The 13,441-nt window shown below is 45.9% G+C and overlaps 1 protein-coding gene across 1 annotated transcript in view; it reads right to left on the reverse strand.

Moving 5' to 3' along the window:
• Positions 1-1,354: 1,354 nt before the first annotated feature.
• AKT3 (AKT serine/threonine kinase 3) overlaps positions 1,355-13,441 on the reverse strand; it is a 288,804-nt gene continuing 276,717 nt past the window's right edge. Inside the window, exons 12-13 of the mRNA XM_077761823.1 lie at positions 7,272-7,374; positions 1,355-1,710 (exon numbers count right to left, since the gene is read on the reverse strand). Coding sequence (XP_077617949.1) covers positions 1,625-1,710; positions 7,272-7,374 — 189 coding nt within the window. The 3' untranslated portion in view covers positions 1,355-1,624. The remainder of the gene's footprint in view (positions 1,711-7,271; positions 7,375-13,441) is intronic.

Here is a 13,441-nt window from a genome sequence, read left to right on the forward strand (position 1 = left end):
CTCAGTGAGAAATGTTAGAGCTGGGGGACATGAGTATATACAGAAAAAGAAAAGTTGGAGGTGTTCTTTTTGTGTGTTGTTTTGTGTTTTCCCTGATGGCTTAATTCAGTGATAAATGTACCATGAGCAGAATAAACACACCAGGTTCTCACCCCTTACTGCCTACTTTGTAAATAACTCGAGCTGTGTTCGTTTTGCCAAGTCAAGTTCCTTTCTCACGGTCACGGGGCGGGGGGGCTGGGTTTCCTCCCCGGCGGTACGTCACTAGGCGTCAGAGCCTGTCCATCCTTGAAGGAGCAACACCGACATCCTTCGGTCTCATTAACCCCTCGGCTTAGAGAGCCGGGGTTTTTCTCTCACTTTCGGCACCCAGGGGTTAAACGACAGCATCTCTTCTCCCAAAGCCAAACTCTAAGCAAGACGAGACGTACAATTTCAGAGCCTCATCCGATTTTGTCAGACAGGAGAGAAAGTGCATGCCTCTCATCGGCGTGGACATCCTTGCACACGGGTCAAAATGAACTGCAGTGAGTCTATTTCGTGTAAGTCGGCGCTGCATTTGCTAACATGACACAGTTTTCTTCACTAAGAAATAAATACTACTGCAATATAAACAAAATCATAAAAGGACATTCAAAGTTTTAACATCCGAGAAAAAGCTAATTCACGTAGAACTCAAAATAAAAACTTAAAACAAGTAAGGCAAACACCTGTTTACCTCGGTGTACAGATTTTGGTGAGAAGCAGGGTCATTATACCTGTCTACATTCTTCAGCCATCAGAGGTGATAAATATCAAGAAGGGAAAGAGGCTTCCAAGCACAGGGAACAAAATTAAAAAAAGAAAAAAAAGCTCTCTGGTGCAAATGGTTTCATAGCCCCGATGGGTGACCTGCCTCTGCCATGCACAGGCTTCCTTCCCCGGAAGGACAGTGTTCGTCTGCCGACGGCCGCCCATGAGGCGTGGACGTCCGGGTGGAGCGGCCGGCTTCTCGGCAGCATCCCGCAGGGATTGTGTGTGTGTCTATCGAGCTAGCTCAACGGCTGGTCAGGCCTTCTCTCAGAGGCTTCCCTACGGACTCCAGCCAGGTCTGCGTGCCAGTTCCCCACTCTGTGCACTGAGCTGAGAGGCTCTCCTACAATCCCGCGTATGCACATCACCGCCCTGCCGCAATTGCTTATTCTCAATTATACGCTAAATCTTCTTAGTCTAATTAGTTTTTGATTTATCTTCTAGAAAGTTAAAAAATGTACCTAGAATCAGTGTATCTCATTTAGCCTTCACTGTTAAGGAAAAACAAAAACCAAAGGATCAAAAGATGACAACTGTGCACAAATGAACAATGGCGGGCTCGTGACTTCCAAAGATTGTAAAATTACCTCTTAAAGTTGCTTATAGAACAGTAAGACAGTAGCAGCAGCAGCATGAGACCGTAGACGGAGATACAATTTCATGCAAAAACAAACAGGTGTGTTTGCGTACAGGTGTGTTCTCGTGGGGGTGCGCGTGGGCTGGGGTGTCCGGAGGCGCTCCTGCTTTGTAAGAGCTACGACTGGTGTGGTGTCCAGGAATCATCTTGAGGAAGAAAATCTAGGATGACCGTGAAGGAGCAGAATGAGGACCTTTATTCCCGGCCGCTGGCAGAGTAGGAGAACTGAGGGAAGTGTGGCCGCCTCTCGCTGTCCATGCCGTCCATGCCGTCTTCGTCATCTGTGGGCAGAAAGTGGCCACTTAGACTTATGGTTACCTTCTGCAGTGCCAGCTCTTGTCTAGCTAGTTCGAACTTCTAGCGTCATGAAGGTTAACAGAGGCAACAAGCTCCTGGAAACTTGGGTTTATCAGCAAAACACAGGCTAATTACACGTAATCCCCAAACAATCTCACTTTCAAACACACGATCCACGAAGAAGTAACACTGTCAAATCATCTCCTTCAAGACATGACCATCTTAAGACTTGATACGCTGTGAAAAAAATACTATCGAAGACAAGATTTTTTTTTTTAAATAGGAAGGAACAAACGAGTTTCTGTAACCTTCAATTTCAAGAAACCGCACACGTCACATTTAGAGGGGTCAACCCTGAGGCACTGTGTTTGTCTAGAATCCACTACCAATTGCCTTCAAATGCACGTATTTTTTTTCATGGTGCTTTAGGTGTGACTGCAAAATAAAGCTTCATATGGGCCCTCGATTTTACAGTACTTACACTGTTTACTCTACATCCTCTGTCATTAGTCATTGTTCCCAGTTTCCCTGAAATGCAACTATAAACCAGAGTAAAGAGAGGGTAAGATGTCAGCACCCAAACACTAGCTCCCCGGGAAGCCACAGCAGGAAGACACCTGAAGGCATGGAAGGAAGCTGTCCTCCTCTTCCCTGCCTTCCCGTGTCTGAAGGGTCTCCGGCAGTCACTGAGCCCCTCTCACAACTGTTCTGGAGACTCACGTCCCACCCAGCAGGTGGGACAAGTGTTCAGTCATCCTGGTCCACACCACCCCCTGTGCACCGGCTCTGGGCCAACTCTGGCCGCCCTCGGGGCTCCCTGTCGGTGTAGGGGGAGCCCACAAAGACCCTCCTGCTATCCCCTCTGCCCCCCGTGTGCGGGGTCAGATGCTGTCCCACAGTGAGAAGCCTGGAGGAGGCTTTCAAACACCCTTCTTTGAAGCAACCTTCTTTTGTTTCACTTCCTCAAATACGTACAGGGAGTACATTGCCAATTCCTTAAATTTTCCAGCCTCTCCAAGAGCATGGATGTCACGTCATAGCAGAAATCACACCCTGTCACACGAGGGTGACTCTGTGCTCCTCGATGACATACATTGCTCTGGAGAGCAAACGTTTCTGCTCTTTCCTCACTGTGCTTCTTTTCAATATTCTATTCTGAATACAGAAGATTCTAGAAAGGAATCAAGTTGCTAACCAAAAATTTGTGGCCTTGAACGTACCAGAAAATATCACTGGATTGGGAATCAGTCCATGGAAAAGACTGGTGGCTTTCTGCTCCTTGTAGACCACTGACCTCCATGGGCTTCCCTCCTGCTGCTAACGGGCCTATCATCAGCATTTCTAGAAAGCCCTGTGATCTGGGGGAAATCTCTGCCTCCTTATTATCAAATATTCATTAGGTACCAAGCCAATCAAACCGCACGCATCATTCAGATGATGTTTTTAGCTGCACAGAAGGTGGGAGTCGCTGGGGATGGCCTATCTGCTGTTGAGTCACAAAGTAGAAAAACTCTATAGAAAAGGCGGCTGAAAGCTTAATGTTCAGACTCTGACAAGTGCCAATCACATTTCAAGGCAACAGTCTTCCCCACCAAAAGCTTTGTTGGCTGTGTGTGTTTCTGCACCGTGAATGTGCAGGTCGGCTGGACTGCCCGTGCGGGAGGCTGGGCAGAGAGGGCCCGGAGCTGCTCTGGCCCCTGGGTGGTCCGCCAGCCCCCACACCACATGGGAGGGCCCGGGCTTCCTTCCTGAGGAGGGGCATTTACTGCTCTAGGCTGCACGTCAGCTGAGAATTGAGAGTCTTCATTCTGTCACTTGAGTTTTAAGTTAATCACATTTCTGAACACTAAGAAAGCTCCGTCTCACCGATGAGCAGGCCAGGGCCCCATACCTTGAGATTCTCCAAAGCTGATGAGCCCATCCCCTCACGGCACCTGCCTCCTGGGCCAGTATCTGATCCTGCCCTGGAGGAGGTGCTCGGCCCTCGGATCCGCACAGGTGGGGGGCTGTGGAAGGAGGGGTTGGTGGCCTGCCAACAACAACACACCACCCACGAATGGGTTCCTCTCTGAAAGCTGGGTCCCAGGGAACCATGCTGACCACGCACAGGACCCACGTGAAAAACACAAGACACATCTGGAACAAGGAGGCAGAGGTCAACGCCATTCCGCATCAGAAGGAATGCCCAGTCTAAGGAGCAGCCCGCTGCCCAATTTTCTTGGAGCATTTAACACATATAATTATATAGCATTTCAAGCTACTAGATCACAAAGAAATCCTCTTTTCCTTTAAGAGGAAGGCAGAGGGCCATTCACGGGTAGAATGCAGGACCACACATTCCCAAATCTGTTCAATGGATTAACTCCGGCAAGAACAATCTGCCATGACCGCAGATGTTTGTGGGGAAGGAACACCTTGTTTAACTGCTGATCTGTCCTGAAAAGTAACTCTGCTCTGCTTCATAAAAGCAAGGTGGCAAGTGGGAAGACGACCATCACGTGTCATGGAGGCTTTGGGACAGAACCTCCGCACCTTGGCAGCTGGACGGCTGTGGCCGTCCCTCCCCAGCACCACCACTCAGAGCTGCAGGGAGGACAGGTCAGGTGGAGTGTACTCACAGCTCAGGGTTTCACCAATCTCCTCTGATCGGCCTCACAAGGGAATGTGGGATACATCCAGGGGCCCTCCCTCCACCAGGCGGGCCCCCCCTCCCCCCACCGGTCCCCTCTCCGGCCTCAGCTGGCCCCTACTCCCTCTGCAGAGTAGGGAAATCAGATCGACACCAGGTCAGGTAGGACGCTGCGGGGGCCCACCTGGGAAGTGACTACAGTCGCGGGCCTCCTGCTGGCCCCGGTCTCACACTAGAAACACACTTCATATCCTTTCACACAGTGAAATGCTAGGCAGACACAGCGCTCCCCACGTCTAAAATGACACGGATGCTGCTGGTGACAAAACCCTCTGGCAAGACACTGCGTGCTGCTGACCGAGAAGCTGAGACACCAGGTTCAGATTACATTCTACAAACGGTGCTGGGTCCTCCTCATCTTCTAAGTTCTAGACATCAAGCCACAGAGGGTGTGTTAACAACACCCTCTCAGCACAACCAGTGCCATGTGAGTCTGGAGCATGGGGTGAGGCAGGCCTGGTGAATCCTGGAGACATGTGGGTCCCGACCTGGCCAGGGCCAGGAGCTGGGGCCAGCGGTGAGTGAGAAACCAGGCTGTTCTGCTCGGGGTTATTGCATTCTAGGTGGACATACAGACAGTACACAAAGGGATAAACACATTAACCAGGAGACTCTCAGCAAACTGTCAACGTGCAGAATCAAGGGCAGAGGAGACGGTGTCCAACGCGCGGCACCGTTCTTTAGATGGGAGGCTAAAGGAGGCTCTCCCGTGAAGCGGCCTGTAAGGTGAGAGGTGAGAACGAGTAAGAGCTATTCAAGCACACGCCGAGGAAAGAGCATCACAGGCAGGCCAGCAGTTGACACACCAGTCCCGAGGCTGGGGGAGGCCGGGGGGAGCAGACAGGGCTATGGAAGCCAGTGTGAACAGCTGGATACAGAGTGCAGGTTTCAGGAGCCGCTGGAGAGTGTGGGCAGGGGCAGGATGTGGTCTGATCACAGGTGAGGCCACATCCAAATGAGGAGACTCGCTAATGCTCTGTGGTGGAGAGCGCTCATGGGCCCACCCGACACTGCATGGGTGGTGCTGCCCTCCATTTCCGACGAGTGGATGGCCACGGTCCACTCCGGGGCCAGCGGGATCGGTGCCACAGCCTGTGTCTACCGTTCTGCTCACACAAGCCCTGGGCTACCGGCCCACAACTCCATAGGGCGTCCAACATGGTCTTCAACTCTTAACAATTCTAAGATCAAGGAAGCCCATCGTCCCACTGGGGCTATACCTGGAGTAGCACGTCAACAGATTAATCTTCTACAACTCGGTCTGGGCCCTGGCGAGGCCACCGGCACTGACTGAGGGACCTGGGAAGCCCAATTTCTCTCTGGGTTTCAACTTCCTCCCTCATAAAATGAAAGTTGAGAGGTTCTTAACTTCCAGCAAGTCTTAAGAAAGAAATGCACCCTTATGTGTATCATTCATAATTACATTTTTCATTTCAGGGTGTGTTCACGGCCCCTCGTTGTCAGGTCTCGGGCCCCAGGCTGGAAACCCCAGACATTCAGGTGGCCATGGGCCAGCTGGAACAACACGGCACCTCAACCTTCCCTGTTGCAGACGCTCACTGAAAACCAGCACCTCCGCTACCCTGTCCTCCACAAAGGAAAGAGGGGGGAAGAAAAGTGGGAAGGGATCGAAAGGGAAGAGAAGGAGAGAAAACCACCACAATGGGACTGTGAACCAAGGATGTGTGGCCTGAAGAAATCTTCTGGTTTTTCACGCCTGCCCCTCAAACTCAATTTTATCCTCGTTGCTGAACTAATAATGACAGACACACAGTTGTCAGCATGAGAATGTCTGGAAGTTATATTTGGTACCTTTCCTTCCTTTAAAGCCCATCCGTTTGGGATATTTATTGAAGGGCGTGCACATAGTAGTGTCTGTGGAATGAGCTTAAGTGGTACGTGAATGTATAGTTTTAACAGACATGTAATTCACTTTATATGTATCAAGAAAATTACTAGCAAACTAAATTATGTCTCCACAGATATTAGTGCTTAAGACAAAGCTACACAAAAACAGGGTGATTCCATTTACAGTGAATTCAGAACTATTAAGAATGCAAGAAACCAAAATTAGAATAATTCTGAGGGTGGTCTGGGAGTGAGCAGTCGGGGATGCACGGGAGGGTCTACTTAAGAATCCTCTCAGCTGATGGCGAGAGTGCATTAGAACAGTAAGGAAGGGCTAAGTTGTCTTCAATTTAGTCTGTGATTCTCAGACTGCAATTTTTCTTTATATAATTTTTCCAGCTCCCCAAAAACATTTCTCTCAGCTACCTGTCTTTGGTATTTCCACTTGGGAACTCCATGTTCTTTTACCATTAAGAGAAAGAATGCACTCAAGCACGGGAGGGACAGAGAGAGAGAGAGAGAAGGAATGCCCAATGGGCTCCTCCCTGTCAGTATAAATCCCGATGCAGGGCTCGAACTCAGGATCTGTGAGAGCATGACCTGAGCTAAAATCAAGAGTCAGAGCTCAACCGACTGAGCCACCCAGGTGCCCAAGGAACTCCACATTCTTAGGTGGAATGGAGTAGGTCACTGTGGAATTTGATCTCGAAAATATTCGATAAAAAAATATCAGGGGCACCTGAGTGGCTCAACTGGTTGAGCATCCGACTCCAGCTCAGGTTATGATCTCACAGCTCATGGGTTTGAGCCCTGCGCTGGGCTCTGTGCTGACAGCTCAGAGCCTGGAGCCTGCTTCATATTCTGTTCCTTCCCCCTCTTCTCTTTGCCCCTTTCCCACTCATACTCTTTTCGCTCTCAAAATAAATAAAACATTAAAAAAATTTTTTTAAGTGGCTGCTTCCTTCAATTATGTGTGAACGTTTTCAATTGTCCATTAGATTTACTTACATTTTTCAGGTGGTGTTATTGTAATAGTCTGAGCTGTAAATTCTTCATCAAAATATCTGGTATCTGTCTCAGATGTTACTTGAGGCTTAAAAGGAGGTACAAGCTGCAAGAAGAAGGAATGAGAGTCCTGTTAACAGACTGCAGTTTAGGAACCTTCATCTCTAGGATAAAATTCAGGAGCAATAATTAAGTGAACAACAGTGCCAGAGCAGCCACACTGTCGAGTCTGTGTGTGGGAGACGCGGCGCTTGGCTTCCTGGTCAATAGTCGGAGCACGGGACGGGAGGGACTTGGTTGTTCTGTACAGAATTTGAGGGATTATGTGAAAGAGAACAAATGAACACTGAAGAATAGGGTAGAAAGAGAAGGCTAAAACGCCCTGGTTTTTCCTCCAAGGACAGCCGTGCAACAAACCAGACGGATGTAAAACCCTGGTAACAAAGCACAGGCTCTGCCCCGTGCAGCGAAAGCACCACTGAACCGTTCTCCCCCGGCGCCTGGCCCACCAGGTTGTATTATGAGGAGCACCACCTACCGATAGTCATTCCAGGTCCCGGGGCGCTGCCCCCGTACTCGGCACAGAACCACACTGCTTACCTCAGAAGGCCGTTAATGCCTGCCCCTGCCCTGGGACGGGGGTCTTGACGCAAACGTTTCATCCCTGGGTTGCATCAGATCCTCATCGGGGACCGTGACCCAAGAGAGAGTTGGAGGGACCACTCTAGGAAGGGACAGGCTGCATCCCTCCGCCTCAGACCTGCTGTGGGCGTGGCGCTGTGGAAGCCTGGGGCTGTTGAAGGGCACAGAAGCCCGAGCCTCTGTGACCCCCACTGGCCAGGGTGCGACTCCTGCTCATCAGGGCTCTGGCCTTACAGGAGGGTCTGCTGCTTTCTTGTTCACACAGGGAGCCCCAACCCAGGGCCTGGAGTCAGAGTACATGCTCTCATTAGTGCCATTCAGAGCACGAGATGCTGCTTTCACTGTTTTTATTTTTATTTTTTTAAAGTTTATTTTTGTTTAGTTTGAGAGAGAGAGAGACACACACACACACACACACACACACACACACACACAGTATGAGTGGGGGAGGGGCAGAGAGAGAGAGTCCAAAGCAGGCTCTGGATGACCAGCACAGAGCCCGAAGCGGGGCTCAAAGATCATGATCTCATGAGCCTCGAGATCATGATCTGAGCCAAAGTCAGATGCTTAACCGACTGAGCCATCCAGGTGCCCCAGGAGATGCTGCTTTTATAATAAAATTCCTGTGTGGACAGAAAAACGGAAAATAGAGTGACAGAAATCAGCATGTTTTATACAAATTTTACGAAACACACAACTGGCTTTAGCTCAATGCATTTTCCCATTCTTAACTGTCATCAAATTTATGTTAAATAGACAAAAAGTTTTAAATTATTCTCTAGACAGACTTATGGTTTAAAACACCGGGGTCCTGCGCAGAATTAAAAGCACATGCTCAGAATGAAGGGCCACACCTCAGTTTGCGGCACATGTAACAGAGATTTTCAATCTTTTTCCTTCTTAGCATGCTTTCCCTTGCACCCAGTACACAGCCATCTCAAAGTTGATTATTAGCAAGCACTCTCTGGGGGATGGACCTAATTCAGGTTCCACTTGCCACTGGCAGTGGCTTCGGAAGAACAGCCTGGCTCTCCTCCCACAGCCCTGACCTCACCTGGGCCAAGCTCCTGTCGCGTGCGCCCTGCTCTGTGACGCTGCTTAGGCCACAAGAGCATTTGCTCCACTGATGGAAATCTTCCTGCTTCCCCTCAGACACCAGACACAAGGGTATTCTTACACATACACAGGAACAGCAAAGGTGATCGGGACCAGAGAACTTGCGGTTTTCCTCTTTGAAGAAGGAGGGGTCACTACCTCTACCTGCAGGAAACGGGAGCCTGGGGCTCTGGCTGAGTCACTATTTTACAAATGTTCAAAAAATGGTTCTGCATCCTTCCAACCAAAAATTCACCACAAGACTTTCTTCTCGACAGAGGTGGGCTTCTGGGCATGTGCAGCTGGCTCTGCCGACCTCTGCCCACCCTTCCCAGCGGCCTCCTCTGAGGGCAGTGTGACCCTGCACACACGCAAAAAAGACTTACATTTGTTTACTGCCACTGCCGTTACACCTTCTCCCAATAAAACAGAAGCTCCGTGAGGGTGGGGACTGACTTACAATAGACTGTACATGTCAAGAGTGTACAATGTGACACGTTCTGACACACGTATACACCCAAGAAACTATCACGGAAATCAAGATGGCGAAACGCTTGTTTTCTCACGAGCCTGTTGTGAGCTGGCTCTCCCTCCTCCGTCCCTGCAGGCAATGACTGACACGCTTTCTGCCATGACTGATTTGTTTGTATTTTCAGGACTTTTATGTAAATGGAATCGCATAGCATGTATCCTTTGTCTCGTTTTTTTCAGTTAGCACCATTATTTTGACGTCCATCCATGTCACTTCATGTGTCAACAGCTCCTCCACTGCATGGCTGGGTGACAGTCCATCGTACAGGTGTACTGCCATCTGTTTATCCAGCACCTGTCAATGGACATCTGGGTTGCTTCCAGTTTAGGGCTCTTACAAATAAAGCTGCTAGGGCTCTTGAGGTCCAAGTCTTTGTACAGAGATGAGATTTCGTTCATTTTGGACAAATACCAAAGAGCGGAATGGCTGGGTTACATGCTAGATGTACATTTAACTGTTTAAAAAACTGCCAAACTGTTTTCCCAAAGCAGTTGCTTCATGCTCTGTTACTACCACCAGTGGATCAAAATTCCAGTTGCTCTATGTTCTTGCCAGTACTGGTTTGGTTGGTCTTCGAGTGTGTGGTATTTCACTATCATTTTAATAGATTTATTTCCCTAATGAGTAATACTATTTTTCATGAATTTGTAACTTCTTTGGTAAAGTGTCTAATATTTTCCCCGCTCCCCCTTTTTGTCACGAAATGTAGAATTTTTTACATAATCTGTGTGTGGGGTTTTTTTTTTTTGTTTTTGTTTTTTTTTTGGTATGTGTCTTTAATCAGATTTGTGACTTGCAAATATTCTTCCAGTCTGTGACTTTTCCTTTCATTCTCTTAACAGTGCTTCCTGAAGAACACACATTCTTAATGATGCTACTGTCTGATTTATCCATTTTTGTGGATCATACACTACTCTCATCTACGAAGTCTCTGTGTAACCTAACACCACAAAGTTTTCTCCTTTTTTCACCACAAAGTCTTCTTCTAGAAGGCTCTACCTTTAGGACTATGATCTGTTTTGAGTTAATTTTGTATATGCTGCAAATTCTTTTTTAAAAAAATATGTATATGCAATTGTCCCATCAATCACAATCTGTTGGACTGAGCAATCTCTGCACATCTATTCTAGGTCAATTACCCAGATATGTGCAGGTCTAGATTTCTAGGTTCTCTAAGGGCAAATAAAGATGTTATCTGTCCCGAACAGACTTACCTGATTCCTGTATCTTGAAGCTGGGCAATGTAGGCGTTCCAACTTTCTTTTTTGTCAAAGTTGTTCTGGCTATTTTAAGTCCTTGGCATTCCCGTTGAATTTTAGAATCAAGCTAATAATTTCTACAAAATAGCCTGCTAGCATCTTGATCAGGATTGTGTTGAAATGATGTATCAACTTTGAGAGAACTATCATCTTGAAAATACTAGGTCTTCTAAATCATGGACACATTAGAGGTCTCCCCTGCTTTAGGCTGTCTTTAATTTCCTTACAATATTTATTAGTTTTTAGTACGAAGGGCTTTCACATCTTTGTCAGAAGTATCCTTAAGTATTTGACAATTCTGTTGCTGTTGTGATATTAATTTCCATTTCAGACTGTTGCTGCTGTATATGTTTAGTTGTTTTTGTATTGTACAATCTTTTGTAGATTTACCTCGTATCAAACAATTAATGGGTTAAACTTTAGTAGTTTTTTTGTAGATTCCATCTGGGGTTCTATATAGGTAATCGTGTGTTTTTTACTTCTTTTCCTGCTCTGGCCAGAAGCTGCAGTACAGTGTTGAACACAGTGAACATCTTCACCTCGTGATACCACTCAGTCTTTCCCCAATAGGATATTAGTGATAAGTTTTCCTTAGATGTCCTTTATCAGGGCAGGGGAGCTTCCAGTTCCTGGTTTACTGGGAGCATTTTTGTTGGTTTGTTTGCTTTTTGTTTAAATTAGATGGATGTTGCATTTCCTTGAATGCTTTTTTTTTCTTGCATCCAGTGAGATAACCATGCTATTTCTTAGTTACTGTTAATATGGTAAATTCTAGTAATTGGTGTTAATTACACCAACTTTGTATTTCTAGAACAGATCCCACTTGGTGATGATGTGCTATCCGTGTATGTATTGCTGGATTTGATTTGCTAAAATTTTGCTAAGTATTTTTACATATAATTTTATTGGGAAACTGTTCTATAGTATTTTTTGTATTACCTCTACCTACCATTGTTTTCAGGTTAAGGTAGACTCCTAGAATGAACTGGGAAATACTGCCTTATCTTCAATTCTCTGGAACAATTTGTATAGAATTGATACTATTCTTTATGTAAATGTTTGGGAGAATTTACTGGTGAAACCATATGGGTTGGGAGCCTTTTTTATGGGAAGAATTTTAACTACAAACAGAATTTCTTTAACACATACAAGGCTATGCACGATATTAATTTCTTCTTGGTAATTTGTGTCTTTCAAGGGATTTGTCCATTTCAGCAAAACTTGATTTTATGGACATGCAGATTTTCATACTATTTCTTATTATCCATTGAATACCCATACAATCTATAGTGAAGGCACCCCTCTATTCATGATATTCATAACTTGTCTTTCCACTTTGGTTAGAAATTTATCAATTTAGTTAATTTTTGCAAAGAACCACCTTTCCTTTCATTGATTTTATTACTTTTCTGTTTTTTTATTTCACTGACTGCTGCCCCAGTCTTTATTTTTTCCTTTCTCCTGCTTACATGGAGTTTAATTTGTTCTTCTTTTTCTAGGGTCTTAAGATGGACGATAAGGTCACTGATCTTTGACCTTTCTTCTTTTCAAATACAGTCCATCAGTACTACAAATTTCCCTTGAGGTATGACATCAGCTGTATCCCACAGCAAAACAAGCTTTGCTTTCATTTTCAGTCTGTTCAAAATCCCTTCTAATTTCCCTTTTATTTTTTTTGACCCACAGATTACTGAAAATGGTACTGAGTTTCCAAATACTTGAGGACTTTCCACATGTCTGTTTTGATTTGTTTTTATTCTTTTCACGCTTTAAAGTATTTGAATCCTTTAAAATTTATAGTTATTTTGCTCACAGTATGGTATACCATGGCAAATGCCCCATGTGACCTTGAGAAGGATGAATGTTCTTCTGCCGTCAGATGGGGTTGTGTGTCAATCAGAGTAAGTTGGTTGATGGGGCTGCTAAATTCTTTCATAACCTAACACTTTAAAAAAAAATTTTTTTTTAATGTTTTACTTATTTCTGAGAGAGAGAGCATGAGCAGGGGAGGGTCAGAGAGAGAGGGTGACACAGAACCTGAAACAGGCTCCAGGCTCTGAGCTAGCTGTCAGCACAGAGCCCGACATGGGGCTTGAACCCACAAACCGTGAGATCATGACCTGAGCCGAAGTCAGACACTTAACCAACTGAGCCACCCAGGCGCCCCTTTAACCTAACAATTTTCTCTCTGCTTCTTCTATCAGCTATTTGAAGGTAAGTATTGACATATCGAACCGTAACGTGGATTTACCTATTTCTTCCGTCAGTTCTTTTAGTTTTTATGTATTTTAAGTTTTGTTATTAGATGCAAAAATAATTAAGATTCTTACATCCTCTTGATGAACTGATCCCTATATTATTATGAAATAATCCTCCTGATCTCTGGTATTACTTGCTTTGAAATCTTCACAGGACTCTAGTGAAGATTAGGTATAGCCACTCTAGTTCTTGTAAGTACGTATATTGCTTCCCTTTGATTTGTAATTTACACTTAGATGGGTTTCCTGTAGGCGGCATATAGGTGATTCTTGCTTTATTTCCAATCTGACAATCTCTTTTAACTGTGGTATTTAGATCATTTGCCCTCAGTGCGATTATTGATATGGTAGAGATTACATCTACCATCTTGCTAGTTGTTTCATACT

This window comes from Crocuta crocuta, unplaced genomic scaffold, assembly GCF_008692635.1.
Source record: "Crocuta crocuta isolate KB4526 unplaced genomic scaffold, BGI_CrCroc_1.0 scaffold243, whole genome shotgun sequence".
Taxonomy (NCBI): domain Eukaryota; kingdom Metazoa; phylum Chordata; class Mammalia; order Carnivora; family Hyaenidae; genus Crocuta; species Crocuta crocuta.